Source organism: Brachionichthys hirsutus, chromosome 9 (genome assembly GCF_040956055.1).
Source record: "Brachionichthys hirsutus isolate HB-005 chromosome 9, CSIRO-AGI_Bhir_v1, whole genome shotgun sequence".
Taxonomy (NCBI): domain Eukaryota; kingdom Metazoa; phylum Chordata; class Actinopteri; order Lophiiformes; family Brachionichthyidae; genus Brachionichthys; species Brachionichthys hirsutus.
This window is the reverse complement of record NC_090905.1, coordinates 13,152,074-13,171,495: the sequence shown is the minus strand read 5'-3', so window position 1 is coordinate 13,171,495 and position 19,422 is coordinate 13,152,074. Positions and strand designations below refer to the sequence as shown.

Here is a 19,422-nt window from a genome sequence, read left to right as displayed (position 1 = left end):
ATCAAGGCTGGGGATGATGGCTCTGTGAGCGAGAGGAAAATAATCAATAACTCACATGAATCCTGCATCCAGCAAGATTCCGTCGTAAATTAACTTGACAATGGGGATGAAAAAGGAGCGTACGCCGCTCTGGATATCTGTTTGTCTCCTCCCGTCTTCAGATGCGGGAGGGAAAGAAGTACCAGACGGGGAGCAATTGAATGCAAAGTGCTCGTTTTCTCTCTGACTTTTCTGCAAGCGCAGCCTAGCCCCCGACCCCTTGAGGCGAGACCAGCAGAAACCCGCATCAGATCAGAAGGTGACATATCAAAAACCATGTCACAAAAAAGGCAGTAATTGTTGCCAAAGATGTGGCAGTAGTTCGAGTTTTCTACTGGGCTCTTTCGATTGCTCCCCTGTCTATTGGGGCTGTGTGGTATCAGAGGGAAACGCACTCTCAGGCCTGCCATGCAGAAGCGGGATTTGATCTTGACGGCTTTGTGACAGTTTGGGATGAGGGATAGCAGTTAGTGCTGAACAAGGGACTGGAAGCTGATCAATGGGGCTTTTCAGACAGGCCTGTGTGCAGAGAAGTTATGGGATGGTACCTCTGCGCTTCTCCAAAGCTTCCATTTCCACTTTCTCACTTCTTAATAATCACTCATGTCTTTTCTTTTGTCTCCAACCGAACGATGACAACACACACACACACACACACACACGCACACACACACATGCACAGTGCACTGGAAACGGACCTGCCGCCCCTCACAGTGTATTGTTCAAGCAATAACTGTTCAACCAAATGCAAAATAAATGTTTCCATGTGCAGCAATTATGTGTAAAGTCAATGAAGAGCTGCACAGTGATGAGGATTTTTGTGTCATAAAACCAAAAAATAAGTTGTTGAGTTTACTGATGTCAAACATCTGGACAGCAATAGGACGCTGGACTATCAGGTAAGTTCAGGAAATTCATCTTTTCCCATGACTCCAGCTGTCAGTCATTCCCTGTTGGCAGGTTTTAATTAATTGCAAAATAGCATTTATTGCATTGCAATGTGCTGCATTGTTTTTCCCCCTTTGAGCTTTATCATGTGGCAGTAGAACTATAAACTAAAATCATCCCACCGTAATATTTGTATGCGTAGCTTCAGCGGAGGACAACAAAGAATCCTGAGTGATTAATGTCAAACCTACTGTATATATATATATATATATATATATATATATATATTAAATGCAGTAACTAACTCTCTTATGATTCATAATATGCAGTAAAGACTCAGAATTTAATTAATAGTTAAGTTGTGGCGTGTGGTCAGAACTATTGTACGTGTTTTCTCTAACTCCTTCTGCCCAGTTCAAGCAATAAGGATCAAGTGAAATTTTGATCGTCTTTATGGAGTAAAAGAAGACAGTCTTTGAATTATTGTGGGTTGGGTTTTCAATGCTGAGGTCACAGACTTGCTTTAAGAGATGAGGGTTCCTTGTACTCACATGAAATCAAAGACATGAGGACAGGACCATAGGTGATTGGATGAAGGCCCCTGACTCCTGAGCACCAGGGGTGCATGCACGGTCACCAGACGAGGACACACGTTACGGATCAAATGCAGCAGCCACATGTAATCAAAAGCAATGACATACAGAGTCACCTTTTACAATTACAAGGCAGCTGTAAAGGAAGTACAGGTTTCATCACGGATGTAATGGAGAGCTGGCCAAGGTCGGGAAGCAATCACCATTCTGACACCTCACACAGCAGGCAGCAGGGCTTCTCATCGTACCGCCACGTCGACAAAAGCTGCCTTACACATAACAACAACGGGCGATAGAGGCCAAAGGCAATGTCACAGGCCGCCCCTGCATCGATAGCAGTGCAAAGGACCCATAAGGGGGCTTCCTCGTGGCAGAAAATAGAGCTTGTCAGTCTGAAAACTTCCAGGGCTGCGTGTCAGAGTGCGTCACCGCCCAGTGAGGGACGTTGAGTGTGATGTGCGTTGAATTGATGTACATCTAAACCGGCTGCAGAAGTACTGGGCCGAGAAAAGTCATCTCTATTGCAGTAGCCAACTGTAGCACAGCATATGGCAGGGCCTGTGGTGGTGTAAAGTAAAGACATGGAGCAGAGGGGTGCAGCGCTTATCCTAGCCATGAGCGGCGATCCCTGTAGAGGAGCCCTGCAATTAGCAAGGCTAATGAAGAATCGGGCCGAGACTGATGTCCCCACTGACCTCTGAGCTCTCTTGGCAGACTGAGATGGTGGGCTTCTACAGGGCAGAACATGATACTGTGCTATAGCCATTAACCCTGACCCAGCGGTCCTCTCAAGCTCACATCTGGTGCAGGACTGGACCGGTACCAAATATCAGTGGGCAGCCAGACTGAATACCCAGGTCTGATAGGCTCTATTATCTCACATCGACTCCACTTCACCAAAAGGTAAATTCAGCTTTTAGAGGCTGTGCTTCACGCATCGCTGCCATTGACTTGAAAATGCAATTCAAAAGTACATCTGAAGCCTCCTCAAGAGTCCTCGTTTTAAGTGTGCACACTGTAGATATTCCATCATTATAAAAACTGTTGTCTGTTTTGCACAGCATGGTTCTTCACACTGTGATTACATAGCAGAGGAAGACACCTGTCAAACCGTGCTGTTAGCTGTCAAGGCTTCCTACAGATTGTCTGCTGCTCATATGAACGCGTAGAAGAAAATAACAAACCTCATCTTGAAGAGCAAAATTTTGTTTATGTGCCCAAATCCCAGTTTCAGAGGCAAAACACTACAACTTAAAGAGGCAGAAGAATTGGAGCCTGGAAAGAGCTTTAAAAATCACTTTTGAGGTATTTGGTGCCGTACATTAAATCAATTTCATTCCAAGTTTTTGGAAGAGATGTTTTCTTACTGCTTGGCGCTGGAGGCAAGAGGCCAGCAATCTCAAATGCCAGATGAAAAGGTTTGTCCTGCTGCACATGTCAGCTTTAAATTAGCTGTGATGACACATTTGAGCGCTAACAAAGCAACATGACTGTCACCAGTCATCATTATGAACAGCAGACCTACTGATGCGTGTCAGGTTTTACATGTGAACGGTGAAAAATACACATCAAACAGTGTAAAACAATGCGCATCCCAGTCGAAAGCAGCGCACAGCACGCGCGGCCATTATCACAATGCATCTGTCAGTCTGTCAAAATGTGTGTTTAAATATTAAACAGCTGTTATCATCTTCCAGTTAAGTCAGGAAATGTCTTTTTTTTCGCCATGGGATAAGTAAGTCCATCATCGTGCAGTTGTTTCAAATAACATGGAACTAATTTGGTAATTGCTAAGACATGTGCAGATGTTCGTGGTACCCAGAGGATGAAGCCTACAGATGTTACATCAGCATCAGGTCAAAATAAGTTCCATGATCTTCAGCTCTTTTTATTTTCAGGAATGAACAAAAATGTTATCATGCTAGCCTCTCAAAGCTGTGCTGCATGTAATCCAGTAATTCTCTCAATTCAAGAATTTAAATTAAAGCTTTTGAAACTATCCTGCTAGAATCTAAGCGTGACTAGGTGGAAATATTACTTGTTAGTATGTTGTAGGAATATTACTGAAATAATTAAACAACAACGTAGCACTGGAACTGAAATGTCTGACAGTAACTATGGGAGATACAGGGAATTGTTCCAAAAGTTTTAATTTTAATTTTAGAATTTATTTTAGCAGTTTAGTAGTTTGACTTCAGACATTCCTTAAGGACATTAACTCCTGGATGACCAAGAACGTACTATTAAAAAATCTAAACAAAACTGAGGTACTGGTTCTTGGGCCAAAACATCTCAGAAATGTTTGTTATAAGTGTTGTGGTTGAACTAGATGGCATCTCATTGTTCACCGACAACACTGTCAAGAATCTCTGGGTTATCTGGCTTAGGTTCTGTTCAAGATTTCTGGCTGGTCAAGGGAAGATTTCTAAGGAAAAACTATGATGGTTATTTTAGGTATTCGGGGGTTTAAGGAAACGCTTCTGACCTGCTGGTTCACATGTTGTGTCTCACATCTCTACTTTATGGGGTGTTGTGTATAACCAGCCTAACACAGAAACATGCCCTGTGCTGCTTGTGAAACCAGAATAAAAACTATAGATTTACATGCGTGTCTGTTTGATTAGAGCGAGTTGAGGAAGCGGACGGATAAATATTGTATATAAATGAATTTATTGTGTAATGTGAGCGATCAGATTAATTAAGGGGTCCACAGCTGTTGGAGGCGAATAAGGCCATGAATTTTTCAGTGCTACCACTTCTCGCTAAGATTTTACAATAAATATTTCTGGAGGTCTTGGATGAATTTTTCATGGCTGAGTGGGGAAGATGAAAGGCGAGTGAGGGATCCAGGGGACAGACGCGCTCTGCTGCTGACACACCACAGAGAGGTGCATCCAGTCCAATCTTTATCAATGAAAGCCAAACAGCGCTATTGCTTTAATTACCCTGCTTTGTCAAGCGTTCCCCTGTCAATAAAGAGAGGCTCGGCCGTGTGGTCGGCTTTAGGAGGACAGGAAGGAGGGGCGGGGGTGATATCATCACACCGTCCAACTTAAATCAGAATCAGAATACTTTATTAATCCGAGAGGGAAATTCTATCAGCAACATTGCTCCACTCAACAAGACACAGCAATGCAAAATTGACGGCATGCACAGAGTGCATTAATAGAAACAATAAACTATAATTTAAGAATGAAAAAAGCCATTGCAGTTTACAACGATGAGTTGTTTGAAATGATGGAACCATGATGGAACGGAGAAGACCACCTTGTCACGCCATGTCTTCAGCATGGATGCTGTTTGTTGGGCATTTGAATCCTCACCGTGTTGTGATGACAGCTACGGCAGCAGGGAATGGACGCCATTGATTTCCATGTTGTTGTCAAACTGTGAGGCTCAGGCTGGACGAATAAATCACACTTTAGCACAACTTGAATGTTTCCCCCCTGATTTGGTATTCAGGGAGGATCCTGAGGTAACAAATTCAAGAGAGACATCTGTTTGGTGGGCAATGCATCAGCAATATTCCACCTGGAATTGCATCCGTAGCTGGCATCCCTCCTCTCTAGCCGGTACTAAAGCGCAGGGAGCACGGAGCAGAGGTGGCGGCGGTGGCGGCTGAATATATTTATGTATAGGATCTGTTAGTTTGAACACCACTTATGCCAGGCTCTGAATCACAGTGGAGATGTTTGACATCTGCTTATGAAAGCAACGAGGAAGTATTTTAAGGCCAGGAGAACAACATGTGTAAATTATCAGAGGGTGTGGACAGAAATATGTGGACGCCTCTTCAGTTTTAGCGTGGAAATAATTCCTGGTTTAGACATGGTCCTGTTTAATGGACGTGTCACAGTACAAGTCTCATTGTACTGCTGACTGCCGAGCAAAATAGGTTTTAAGACATACGATCTTGTCATTCTTATTCATGAAGCGTGGCTCAGATCGGATTTGGGAACATCAGATTTGTGTGTTCACACATTCCTAAACAATCTGGTTTGTCCATTGGAACTCAACGACAGCTTCGTATTAGAACATAATCTTCTTTTTTACATCATTTACATGTTTTTGAGATCAACTGGCTTATATTTGCTTCAGTTTCCTGTAGGAAAGGGAGGTGACCACATCTTGACCACATTTTATCACATTAAGCTAAAGCAGTGTTTTTAATGCCTACAGAGCCACACATACAGTTACCTAAGAAATCATTTTTAAAACGTGACCAGTCCTCCAGGGTCCTTCCTGTTTGAGCTCTATTGATAGAGTAGGTAGGCTCAAGATAACAATCTGCTCCTCTCAGGCCAGCAATTGTTTAATTCTGTTATATTCTCACCAATCAATGTGCTCACTTCAAAGCGATGGGAAACGCTTGCCTCCAAAGCGGATTGATCAGTTCTAATACGAGTCTTTAGCATACAAGTTGTTAACAAGTGAGGCCTGTGTACTGTATGTAGGAATCAAGCGAGCCATCGACAGAGCCAATTTAAATTTAAGACTGTTAATGACTTCACATCTGGCGTGCACGCTCCTCCAGTCCAGAGCCGGATCAGCCACTGTTAAACGGTTTCCCTTCATTCTGCCTCGCTCTCTGTTCTCCCGTCCATCTCTCCCGATCCTGGGTTCTCTCGCTCAACCTCAGCCACTTAGCTCGAAGCCTGTACTGCGGCATGAGACCGCTGGTATACTTTTACTGATGTTATATTTATAAGCCAAACCGAGGGGAAAGTATTAAACAACCTTGTGAATGGCTGGGGTTCGCTTTAACCCGGGCGGCGTATCCTTTTCATCAACAGAAATAACCCTTCAAAGGCAGTAAAAGCGTGCTCACTGCAGAAAGTAAAAGGCCATTTTAGCAGACGAGGCCAACAGTGGGAGGGTGAAAACAGGAGCGATGCAGCATCTGATAGCCGGCCCCACCCCCTCTCCTCCCCATCCTCAACCCCTGGACACACCACTACCAACACATCCCATCCCTTAAAAAAATAAAAAAAAAGCTAAATCAAGGATTTGAAAAACATACAGTGTCTTTAATAATTCAGGCATTGGTGGGTTTGAATAGCCTCTGTAGCGTAGAAATATACAGTCTCCTGATATAAGATCAGTCCCTCAGGGGGCTCGCTCAACATCTCGCTGCAGTGTGCCTCCTCCTAACTGCAGCATGAGCTGCTGCTGAAGATGCCACTACCTCCCTGATTATACCGCGTAGAAAACTGGAACAGATGCAGGACTGTACGGCGCACGCCAGTGGGCGAAGAGGCACGTTCTCATGGCCGTGCATTCAGAAAAGGAGAAGGCGTTCTGAACTTGTACGACGCCCTGTGAATCCACAAATCAATTTAGCACAGATGCAATTATTGCAGTTGACTAGCATCTTTACTGGGGTTGTGGGCTAACACACAGGATTGTAAATATTTAACTATATTTGCACCCATTGCACATTCATATTTTATCAGGTTTCTTGCAGTTTATTCTCAACGCAAAGTGCTGGACTGCATAATTATTTCAGTTTAGCACCCCCCCCCAACCTATTACTTTCATAAATACAGGGGTTTGAGTTATAGCTCCTCGGAGGGCTAATTTCAGAAAAGCAAGCATTAATTAATACAACCTAGATAGAAAGGAAGAAACCCCTAAGTAAGAAAGCTGTTGGCAGATATCAAGGATGATTTTCGCCTTCAAAGGAAATCGGGATGGATTTGAGAGGATGCGGCGGTTTAATCAATACTGTTGACTCCTGAGGAGCTCTGTAGAAGCGTTTCCATCATTCAGGTCGAAAGCCGCAGCAGAGCCTCTACCCCCCACACCGTTCAATGAGGTCTTCAATTATTGTTAATTTCTCATTTTGCCGTTGCCAACATGCCAATGTGGAATATGTGGAATATGAACGGAGCCCCCCCGGTCTTTGCTTCAACCACCTCTTTGCGTCACATACATATCAGACTTTAAACCTTTTGTACCCACACGTCCATTTGTGTGTTTGTCCATTCTCGCATCCGATGTGTGGAATGTTAAAATAAATATCGAACCTTTAAATATTTTAGTGCATTCTAGGGGTAAAGTGGAAGTGTTTTTCTGACAGACCTCCCCCCGCCCCACCCTCCCCTCCTTTCTTTTCACAAATGCATTGTGTGCACCGGCCGGCCCAATCCATCACTTGGCGTCTGGCGGCAGAAAAAGCACTTTCCCAGGGTGGGTGTTTTTCAGTTCTGCTAGCGCTGCTGTTTCAGTGGGCACCCACGAGACCTCGCTGATGGACACTCTGGTCATCACTGGCAGGGCGCTTTGAAACTCTCTTCAACCAAACCCCCCCCCCCCCCCCCCCCATCTTCACCTCAGCTTGTTCCACTCACCTAATGTTTTCACTGGTACCTTCCTTTGTCCCAGCAGGTTTCCGCACTCCTTTTTGACAATGATGACTGCTGCACCTGCTTGAATTCTCCCTTGCAAAGCGGCCCGAACTTCAGAGGCAGCTCCACTCTGATCGAGGTGTCGGGCTTCTCAGGTCCGTTGGAGACGAGATAATTACAGGGTACTGGCAGGAAGACTTCGCTTTGTAATTCCGGCATTTTGATTAAACAGGGATTCTCTGCGGTGCGACCACTTGTGGTATTCTTCAGAGTGGCTTCCGTTCAGCACTGGTTTGCGTCGGAGCAGGCAGAGCACAAGAGAAGAGCGCGTTTATGTGCTCAGAGCAATTATGTAAAAATAAATCAATTCAAATTGAAGTCCGCTCCAGTTTTACTCTGACAAACCAAGATTTGATTTCCAAAATGCTCCTCTACACAAAGAAGCCAGCGGGGAGAGGGTGCAATCGCTGGAGAGGAGTGGGCTGGAAGGCAAATCTAGGTGATGCGTATGTTCTTAGAGTGCCCCTGGGTCTTCCATGGGTAGGTAGGATCTCACAAAAGAGATCTGTACAACAAAACAATCCTCCACTCTGCTTGAGCATGGGATATTAAGCCCAGATAAAGATTCTCTCTTCAACATACACTCTTTTCTCTTTTCATCCCTCTCTTATTCCACTCCTTCTGCAGTGGCAGAAGAAATTACCCATTGTACCATTCGATAAACCCAAACAGCCCTCGCCGTAAGACCTCCAGTTCCTCGTGCAGTCCCAGCTTGGCATCCCTCGGGTGTTTGTTCAAAAGGAAACTCGGCGGTGCCTCCGGGGGATGTTTAACTCATTCCAATGGCAAGTATTTAGAGAAAACTCAACAAGTTTGAGGCTGTCAAATGCTGGAATCCAACTGTCAGGCAGAATTATGTCTCTGAGGCGTCTGATGTGAGGTAATGACCAAATGCATCATTTTGACAAACACACTATCAATGAGAACTAGGGCAGACGGCGACTGCTTCCCCCCACACACACACACAAGTGTATCATTTGAATTTGAAACGCTGCTGCTAAGTGCATTAAATGACGCTGATTAACTAAGATTATAGCTGCAGCAGGGATGTGAGTTCTGTTTTGATATGGAGCATAAAATGAGGCAGAGCAAACATTTTTTTTTTCTTTGAGTGGCTGATGAATAATTGAAAGTAAGCAGAGGGCGCATCAATACAGTGGTAATGAAGCATAGTTTGTGTGAAATTTCACTGTCAGTCACGGAGCGGCCTGTAACATCTGTTGTTATGAAGCCTACTGTATGTTAATTGGATTCTTAGTCAACGGCACCTTTTCAAATCTGTCAAAATAGTAGCGACATTAACAATACTGTAACTGCTGCTGCAGCAACACCTTTATAATAATAATTAATAAGTATACCAATTAATTGATAAGAATAATATCTGTTTATTGCCATTATTACATTTTATCCATTGCTTTTTGTGTGTGTGTTTCTGATTCTGTCCATAAGCCTCTGGCCAGGGTGCAGGTTTGGTGTAGAATTACAGAACACACTGAACTCTAAATGCACAAAGCGCCTCAGATCCCCAGTAATGATGTTTCAGCGCCCATCTCAGCAAAACTGATGCTTTGGTGCCCTCTATCTTTGAATCAAGGTGGCAGGGAAATGAGAAACAGCTTCTTGCCAACTGGAGTCATTAGGAGCCATTTTCATTTGACATATTGGCATGAATCCGTGAAAAGGAATACGACTAAATGAGATAATTGTCTTCCTTCAGGGATGCGTGAAGAACCCGGCGCTGATACCGCGACTGAAGCTGAATGTTTCAGCTCCAAAAAACAACACATCACTTGGATATTTTTATTTTCCGCAGGTCACTTTCTTTGGAATAAAACTGTTCCTTTGTTTTGCCTTTTCCTATCACAGCTGTGGCATGTTATGTCCACCTGGAGTACCGTTGACCTTCCGTCAGGCAGCTACCTGGTTAAAGAAGTCCATTTTCAAGGCTGTTCTTGCGCAAAATGAAAAAACTCCATTATAGATTTTACCTCCAGGGGAACCCAGGGCTCACAAGGTCCTTGGCAATTTTACCTGAGGAAGAAGCTAAAAGGATTCGAATCTCCGAGGATGGGTGAAGAGAGGGAGGGTGTGAGGACCGGCGAGTTGGTGGGATACGCATCTCAGGACCCAAGCCCCCTAATCTTTCTCTGCCAAGCAGGGAGCAGAGCAGAGCAACAATGAAGATTCAGACGCGGTTCAGCAGCACCAAACCTTAAACATCGGGCCCTATGGAAGAGGTTGAGGGAGGCTCAAGGAACTCGGGGAAACAAGGAATGAAAAAGGAGAGAGCAGCAAGATAGCCGGGGGAGACCGTTTCATCTCCCAGAAACCAGAGCTTCCAATGCATTTAGTGTATATGATAAAACAACTGCTCTCGTCACACCATCCTCAAGTATTTGTACTAACAAGACAGACGGAGGCCAAAGATGCAGACAGATCACATCAGGACATCTGTCACTTCATGGCAACAGCCTGCTTAATAAGTGACAAGGCTTCCTTACCCGTGGGCACAGGATGGGGGAGGGTGGAGTCGCTGTCTCAGAGTCGTGGCTGTGGGAAACAGCCGTCCAAGTCATGTGGTGCCCTTTTTTTTTTAAACCAACTTGTCCCAATTACAGCCAATCGTATGCGATCTGTGGCCTTGATTATCATCCTGGCGAGCAGACATCAAAGCTACGGGTCCACTGGTGCTGACACGAGGCTGTGCTGCAATTAGTGGACTTCACTGACGAGAGTTTGGTCACTGCATGTTTTTGACATGCAGAATGTCTTCATTTGCAAGGATTCGGTGGTGGTGGGGTTGGGCGTCGTGTCGGGAGAGAGGGATGCCCTACAGAAATAATTAAAACGTAATTACAGCTCATCAGCTGCGCAAGTGCTCACAAAGTGCTGCCGCTGAAGATCCGCTTTCCTCGGGGCGTCGGCGGAGCAGCAGGCTGCACGCACACGGGAAAATTCCCAGCACAACCATACCTACCCAATTTAAATGCTTATGTCTCATTACCAGATATACCGGGAAGACAATCAATTGGCCACCGCAGCACAAACTCGAAAGGATTCCTCTTGCTGTTAAATCGGCGCTTACGAGTGCTGATTATGCTCGATAAATACTTGCATTTGTTAAAAAATATGTTTCCTGCCAAGGACAAAGCAGGAGGCTTCGAAAACACAGCAGGTCGTTAGAGCAATAACTCGTCTCCTCGGCTGACGTGTCAAACCGGATGCATTGTAAAACGGAGACGCACAGATTGTGGGGCAGTGGAGCCTTTAAATTGACATGATATGCACTCCGTCCCCAGCTAGCCCAGTGGGCTGATGGGTTGGTGCTGTGATGACCACTTCACACAAACGCGCCTGGCAATGCAGTCCTGCAAGAGGGAAGTGTTTGTGACGAGCGCTGTGGCTCTCGCTTGATTCCAAGGCAGTAATGAAGGCTGGACTGCAGGCGGTGTGTTTACTCCATCCACCTGATGGCAGACTTCTAATGACCTCAGTGTCAGACCAGCTCACAGTCATGCTACCGCCCTCGCTGCCAGTCGTCCACGGTTGTCACAACATTTGCTTTTGTTCCTGCAGACCCAGGGCCGAGGAGCCGAACGTCACAATCACCACGATCAAATCATGCTTCAATCTGCTTCAATCATGGATGAGGTGTGTGTGTACTGTGGTCAGATGATGCATGCTAGGCTAAAGCAGCATGAGGGAATCATTTTTAGCATTTTATCTCCATAAATGAAGACTTCTAAACACAACACCCGCATCAAAAACACATTTGAACAGTTAATAAAAAGTTAATTCAATGGAGGCTAGTGTGTGTCATTGGACTGTTATAAATTATAACATTAATAATGAGTATATAAACACTTCATAGTCTTCTAGATACATAAAATACATACATACATATATACACACATATATACATACATACACATACACACATACACATATACATACATACACATACATATATACATACATACACACATACACACATACATACATACACATACATATATACATACATACACACATACATACATGCATACACACATACACATACATACATATATACATATATACATACATACACATACATACTTTCATACACACATGCATACAGGCTGAGAAACCAATAATCAGAATTGTTATTTTAAAAAGTGTCTGACACCAAATAAATACAGTTAGCACCGGCAGTTTAAGTCGCCGAAAATGAACCCGTCCAAAGGGCCTGCTGTTGGTTCAGTTCAGTCGTGTACTGCTTATAACTACTAAAGACGGCGAGTTAAAATAAAATGTTATTTCCTATGATGAATTCATTTCTAATTATATGGTACTGCATTCTTCTGTCTGTGTTCTTGTGCCGGATATCCATCCATTATCAGCTACATCCTGTGCAGAGTCATACGCTGCTGGAGACTGTCCCAACTCAGGAAGTGGGCTTCACCTCAGAGTCACATACTGCCACTCTGATCCGCAGTCAATATAGAAATGGCAGGTTCTGATTTTGTTCATCAGTAATTAGTTTACAAAGGAATCTTGGAGTCTTTCGGAACAATGATATTTGATGTTGTGTTGTTTGATGATTGTTTTGTGAGTTGTTCTGTTATTACCAAATTAAAATAAAAGGAGAGTCGGTTGAAGATATTTGTAATAAAATACGCTGTGACTTTATGAACACATTACTTTGAACATGATGACATCATAAAAGTGGCCTCTATTTCCCTGAATGTCTTCACAAATGTCTTCACAAACTAGACGTCAGCCCATCTAGTGAGAGATCTGATTTGAGATGTTTTATGACACACACGCTGTATGCTCTTAGCTATGGATGGAATTAGAACAAAACTATATGGAGATGTGGTGCAGAGCGCTGATGGAGCTCCCCTTATGTTCCCTTCTGCTGCATGCAATTTTCTTTTGCTCCTCCAGCCTCATGGCTGGCTGACCCGAAGTGAACCCGTGGTGTTTTTCATGAGCACATATACTAAATTACGACGGGGTGGCCGAGTGGTTAAGGCGATGGACTGCTAATCCATTGTGCTCTGCACGCATGGGTTCGAATCCCGTCCTCGTCGGCTGCATTTTTGGGGTGGCAGAACAGAACAGTTGTAATCAGCAACGGAATCTCGATCATATGGAGGTGCCAGTTCGGCTCCTGAGTGCTGCCAAGATGCCCTTGAGCAAGAAGTTGCTCCATGGTCCCCGCTGCGGTGCTGTTTCCCTTTCCCCTTAACTTGTGTGTGTTTGTGTTTAAGGCCATCACAGTGACACATCACACATCAGTGACTTTTGTTCAGGGGAGGCAGCGCCACCTGTCATCATGAGAAGTTAAAAAAATCCAATAAATATAATTTTTGTACAATTTGTCTGATCTGTAAATTTCTTTAATCGTTTAATAAAATAAAATACCTGAATCTGCTTAATTACTGTTCAAATAAGCGGAAGATGTGAGGTGCCGCGATGCCACGTGCCAGTCGCTGTCTCTCTGTACGTCACCAAAATTATGTTTGTAGACACTTTTATTATATGTTCTTATTTGTAATAGTCTTAGTAATGTATTTCACGTATGTATATATAACGTATTTAGTCTTGATGGTTTGACATAAAGCCGCAGTGAAACATCACAAGGTGAGGCAGACAGTACCTCTTCCTCATGACAGAGGAGCACGTGAGCCTGTGTTGATGTTCTATCCACGAAATACGTGAGATACAGAGAAGACGAAGAAGAAGAAGAAGAAGAAGAAGAAGAAATACGCGAGTTCAAGACTAGGAAGTCTTTTCACCGCAACAATGGATGATGTAGATGCTAGATCAAAGCTTAAAAAAAATCTCAAAACTGGACTTTCAGTCAAAACAAGAAATCCTAAATAATGGAAGACCGATGCTGGAGTTTAAAGGTTTGCTTCAAACGTCGGTGAGACTTTTAAAACTCAGAGAAGACGAAGAAGACTTCTACAACGAAGTCATTGAGATTTTTGTCCTGAAGCATCAGTGCATGGGCTTCATTTCAAAGTAAAGGTAAGACCATATATGCACACACTGCCGTACAGTACCTTATATATTTGTATAATATACAGTCAATAACAAAAATCTAAATATACGCAGTGTATATACTTCAATTTGCATTAAATGTGCATGAATTGTGGCCTCACCAGACACAAACCTCACTGCACGTCACTGGTGTTCACGAGTGGAAGAAAGTCATTTCCTCAAGAGGGATTATGAAGGAATAGTTCTTAGTTCCACTAACACCTTAGATCCAGCAGGGGGAGACACTGTCCACTAAATGTGTTCAATTCCAAGCGAGTTCTCTGAGATGCCACAAACCCAAGTAAAGCACTGAGATCAGGTTCGAAGCAGAAAAGCAATTCCTTCTCGACTATCAAGTTATTCCTTTATTTCTTAGGCCATATTTAAATGCAAAATAACAAAGGGAACAGATACACAATGGCACACACGACACAAAATGCACGATCAATGTATGTTTACATCAAGAAAGTATGAAAGTAAAAGTACAACTAATAGGGATGTAGAATAAACTGAATATTATATAACACTGAGGTCAGCTGGGATTCAAATGCAAAGGAGGGGACTGTCTTGCAGCATTGGCGGACGTGGAGGATCTCCGAGTTCCCTTCAAGTTATCAAAAGTGTGTGTTCAAGCACAGTTAAGCACGCCCGGTCAGATACGACTCACATGAAATCACATTTTTAAAAAAAGCTGAATTATTTATTTTAAATAATACAAACTTCCATATATCCACTATGGATACTTTCGGATACGAAAGGAAAAAAGTACAAGTGACATAACTGATATGATTCACCGTCATTAACAAAAAGAAATAAATAAACGTCATACACTGTGATCATTTCACATAAAATCAACTTCTCCAGCGGTACCAACCGTCAACATGTAAGACGCCCTGAAGGGCATCAGCGCTGCACCGATCCACTGATGACAAATAAAAAAACAGGGTGTGACTACCGCCCATCATTTAGACACTTACACCCATTTGTAAAAGAAACACTCGACTCCTGATTGAGGTTCTCCTTGACCTCTGTGGGGAGCGAGTCAAAGAGGTGGTCCTCCACGATCAGGCAGCTCCGGCGCAGGAGGCCGCCCTGGCCGAGCTGTGCCGGAAGACGGTCCAGACAGTTACCCTTCAGTTCCAGATGGGTGAGCTGGCAGAGTTGGCCGATTTTCTCCGGGATGGAGGAGATGCAGTTGTGCCCGAGACACAAGGTCCTCAGTTTTGCACACTTGAAAAGTTGTTTGGGAACAACCTCGACTTTGTTGTTGCCGATGGCAAAATGTTGGAGGTTCTGCAGAAAGCCTATCTCCAGCGGTATTACGACTATGGAGTTATAGCTGACATCAATATACCTCAGCTTGAGGAGGCTGAACAGCGACGAGGGCAAGTGCTGCAGCTCGTTGTGTGGGAGATAGAGGGACTCCAGGTTTTTGACATGGCTGATTGACAGTGGAATGGAGACGATCTTATTGTGCCACAGTTTGAGACACGTCAGCCTCTTGAGGTGCTGAAAGCTGATGATCTCCTCGATGGTGCGGATGTTGTTTGATTTTAGATCCAACGCTTGGAGGTTGGTCAAGCTGAAGATGGCGTGGGGAATTCTTTCCAGCTCACAGTTCAGAAGCTCCAGCTCTGCAAGATTCATGATCTTCTTCAAACTGTTCAGCACCAAGAGCTTCGTGCCGTCGTTGTGGACAACTAGCTTGATCAAATGCGGAGACAGGTCGGGTATGTTCGTCGGGATCTTCGAGAGGTTGCTTTTGAGATGCAGGCACGTTAGGTGGCGGAGGTCGCGCAGAGACTCCAGGCCAATCATTTTGTTGTTTTCTGAGTTCAGGTTGCCAACCAGGTACAGCTCCTTTAAATTTCTCAACATGTATACCCAGCTGGGAATCTCAGCAACATCCGTGAACTTGACGTGAAGGCACCGGAGGTGATCGCGTAGGAAGATGAAAGCAGTTTGTTCCACTTTGGCTGGACAGTGATAGAAGTGGAGCTCCTGCAGGTTAATCATTTGTGACATTTTTGCCGTTATTCTGGCCTCTGGGATTAATTCCAGTTTGAGGATTTCCAAATCAGTCAAATCAAACACGGCTTCTGGAATGCCGGAGAGCATGAAAAGATGGAGCTCCAGCTTCTCCTGGGCATTGCGCGTCACGTGCTGCCGTAGCTTCTCGAAGGTCCACTCGTTGTTCAGGCTGATCTCTCGGAGTTTGTTCTCACTCACCTCGGACAGAAAGACCCCGAAGCGCTTGGAGTAGAGCTGGTCGTACTGATCCACCATGTGCAGGAGAAAGGCAAAGTCATTCTTCACGTCGGGAATGTCGCTGAAGCTGCTCTCCTCTCGGACTTTCTCAAACGAATACTCCTTGAGTGGTCGCCGGAAAAGCCAGAAGAGTGTATAGATGCAAACCGTACCGTAAACGCATATGAGCGCAATATAACTCACCAGGAGTTTCCTCAGCATGAAGGCCATGTTGTGGGTACAATGGAACTTGGTGTATCCTGTCAAGTGTTTAATTTCAGGCTCGCACACGTGCTCAAAATCTATCGACGCAACGAAGGTCGTCGTGTAGCAGAGGATCAAAATAAACTTTGCCGTTTTGATGACTGTCTGAATGGCATACAGCCTGTAGATCAAGTCGCTGTCTTCCACATGGGCACGGAACTTCCGGACTTTTTCAAACAGCGCTTTTGCCTGCTCGCCGTCTTTTTTGTCCAGTATGGTCATGGCGGGAACTTCGCTGACAAGCTTCTCGACGGAAAAGGCGACCCCAGACTTATTCAGCATTGGGGGAGGCTGGTTTGGGCTTCCCTCTTCGCTGCACGTGGACAGATGCTTCAAGAGGAAGGAGGCGCCGGTCAGCCGCTGCTTGTTCTCCTCTGAGTCTTCGCACGCGGTCTCTGACAGCGCCTTGGTTGTCCACGGAGATTCAAAGCATTTCCCCAGGATGGACACAAAATGTTCTATTTTCGAGCTCGTCTTGGGGTACTTGAACCAGAAGTTGCTGCTAACCATCAAGACGATGGTGTGGATTAGAGCCAGATACGGGAAATATTTGGAATACCACGGCAGAGCCACGTGGTAGCACATCTGGTTGACGAAAACATACTGCTGATAATCCATCTTTGTCCTGACGCCTGTCGGCTGAGGATTCCCAAGGCGAACTGTGGGAGCGATGCTGTCTGGGGGTCTTTCAGCCATCAACGGCGCCGCCTGTTCCCCGACCGCACTCTCTTGGTTCCATAGACTGTCACTTTTCTCTGGCTGCTGCGATCCGAAAAAGTCCCCAGTTCCCTCCGGAGTTTGTTCCAGAATCGGAAGACATACCACTTGATCCCTGGTTAATTGCATTGTTCCGGAAAATATCGCCAACATCAACATGACGATGCCAAGGTAGTCCATGAAGACATCCCACCACGGCTTCAGGATCCGATAGGTTGGTTGAATGTCGTTCAGGGATGCGACTTCGGTGAGGGAGAACATCCCTGAAACAGAGGGGCGGATATGCGAAATAAAACTGTACGTTAAAAACAAGAAACCTTGTTTCAAATATGAATCCTAATCTAGTAACCGTATTTTAAGATTACATTTGTAAATGATTTAAATCTGGTAGATTTTTATTTTTATTTCGAGCGGTGCTAAACAAATATGCGCCGTCCATCCTCTTATTCTAATTGTCCTCTTGTGTGTCCATATTGTCAATTTTAGCTTCATTTCTCAAATTGTATTTGAACACTGTTCTTTTAGCTGTGAATGAATACATCAGATTAAAAAAAAAAATGTCGCTCGCCACTTTCCCATCTTTCCCATTGATAGATCAAATGTCAGTTATATGAAGGATGTTTCAAACGTCCAGGGTTTTTGGTCTTTGGTCTCATGAATGTCTCTTTGCAATATGACCAGGACAATATAGGGAGGATACATGTTTCCAGAACCAATAATTAACATGCAGATAGACACTAATAGGGGCTAAGTTTCCGTACGTTAGACAATAATCTTCCACCATCACGCAGAAACACACCACACACTAAACAGCAAAGGATTTACACTTCAACAGACAGGACAGGACAAATTTACAGGGATGAAAGCGGAAATAGTCGCATTATTGGAGACATAGATCAGAAGTGGGCAAAAATACTATCATGAACACATTCATTAAAACACATTGTTCAAAATATAATTACAAATGTTCCAATGACACGTGTACACAAGCCTTTTCCTGTATACTACATGATGGGTTGTGTATTTCAGGAGGACAACGAGCCCTGGAAGGTAATGTTGGTTATGTCCGACAATTTTAGGCAAGGCCACGCGTCCCAAGGACAAAGGAGGCTTGTCAGATTATTATGGATCTGCAAGGTACAGTCATCGAGCACCGGGACACCGTTAAATAAGCTGGGTCGTCCACGTGACGCCCTTTCCTGCGTTTGTTCTCCTCCTTCAGAGCTGCCGATCACGAACACGAACCCTGCGCGCATCATGAAGTCGTGTCCATAATGTCTGGATACATTTAAAAACGCTGCTTTGGATCCGGTTGCATAATGGAACAGACACACAGTAATCCGTGCTTCCACTTCTGAAACCGTGAAGGTCGTGATTTACGACGGGGCTGCAGACAGAGCAGGCTCAGACCGGCTCCGGCAGCCAGACGCATCCACGCACGCGAAACGACAAGTGGACCTGAAGCCTTTAAACGCACCACTGAAATCACGCTGAAAACACGTTACATCGTTACATCTACGCACCTTCAGCAGGTCTGATCCAGTTACGTCGATCCCAGCTGCACCGAACGACACCTCCCTTTATCTGTCATATTCCTCCGCTGTAATGAGGCCGTGCGTTCTTCTCATGGATCCAGTCCGGCGTGGGCCTGCCGGCCGGGCTGTAAGCGGCTTAGCTGGCTACCCCCCCTCCCCGTCGGGTCCGCTGCAGCACCGGCTGCTGGAAGGGGAGCCTTGGTGTGAGGCTGAGCCCCGTTCAGAACAACTACAGGCTTTTTTTTGTCTAAATCATTACAAAAGACTTGAATAAAGCAAACTACATTTATACTGGTATTATGTATAGCATGCAAAAAGATATGCCATGAAGCCAATGATGGTTATGGCCAGACCCATCTTTATGACAGGGGGGGAAATCAGACCTATTTTTTAACAGATTACTTTCAACATGCTCTTGTTAAATAAATGTTGACTCTATTTGTCAGGACAAATGACTGTTTTTATTAAGGAGGATTTATTTTATTTTCTGTCAGAAATCTATGAAAGGAAACGTACAACTCCATCACTTTTTAATATTCAACAATATGAAAATATACTGTTTACAAAAATACATGTTTGGGCAAGCCTACATAAGCTAATTCGCACACCTCAAGAGTTGGCAAACAAAAACAAAAAAAACACCTGGAAGACAAAGTCCTTCAAAATTGCTGCACTTCAAAAACCATCTTTCGATAATGCAAA

The 19,422-nt window shown here is 44.4% G+C and overlaps 1 protein-coding gene and 1 non-coding gene across 2 annotated transcripts; one reads left to right on the top strand and one right to left on the bottom strand.

Annotated features, from left to right (window-relative positions):
* The first annotated feature begins 12,920 nt into the window (after positions 1–12,920).
* On the top strand, positions 12,921–13,002 carry trnas-gcu (transfer RNA serine (anticodon GCU)). The gene has a single exon. It is a non-coding gene; the product is annotated as a tRNA-Ser (tRNA).
* A 1,906-nt stretch (positions 13,003–14,908) lies between these two features.
* Positions 14,909–17,446, bottom strand: lrrc8db (leucine rich repeat containing 8 VRAC subunit Db). The gene has a single exon (XM_068743360.1). The coding sequence runs from the start codon at positions 17,444–17,446 to the stop codon at positions 14,909–14,911; it is 2,538 nt and encodes an 845-aa protein (XP_068599461.1).
* Between the last annotated feature and the right edge of the window lie 1,976 nt (positions 17,447–19,422).

Coding starts and splice junctions, on each gene's coding strand:
- lrrc8db (XM_068743360.1), bottom strand. CDS start 17,446: ATGTTCTCCCTCACCGAAGTCGCATCCCTGAACGACATTCAACCAACC.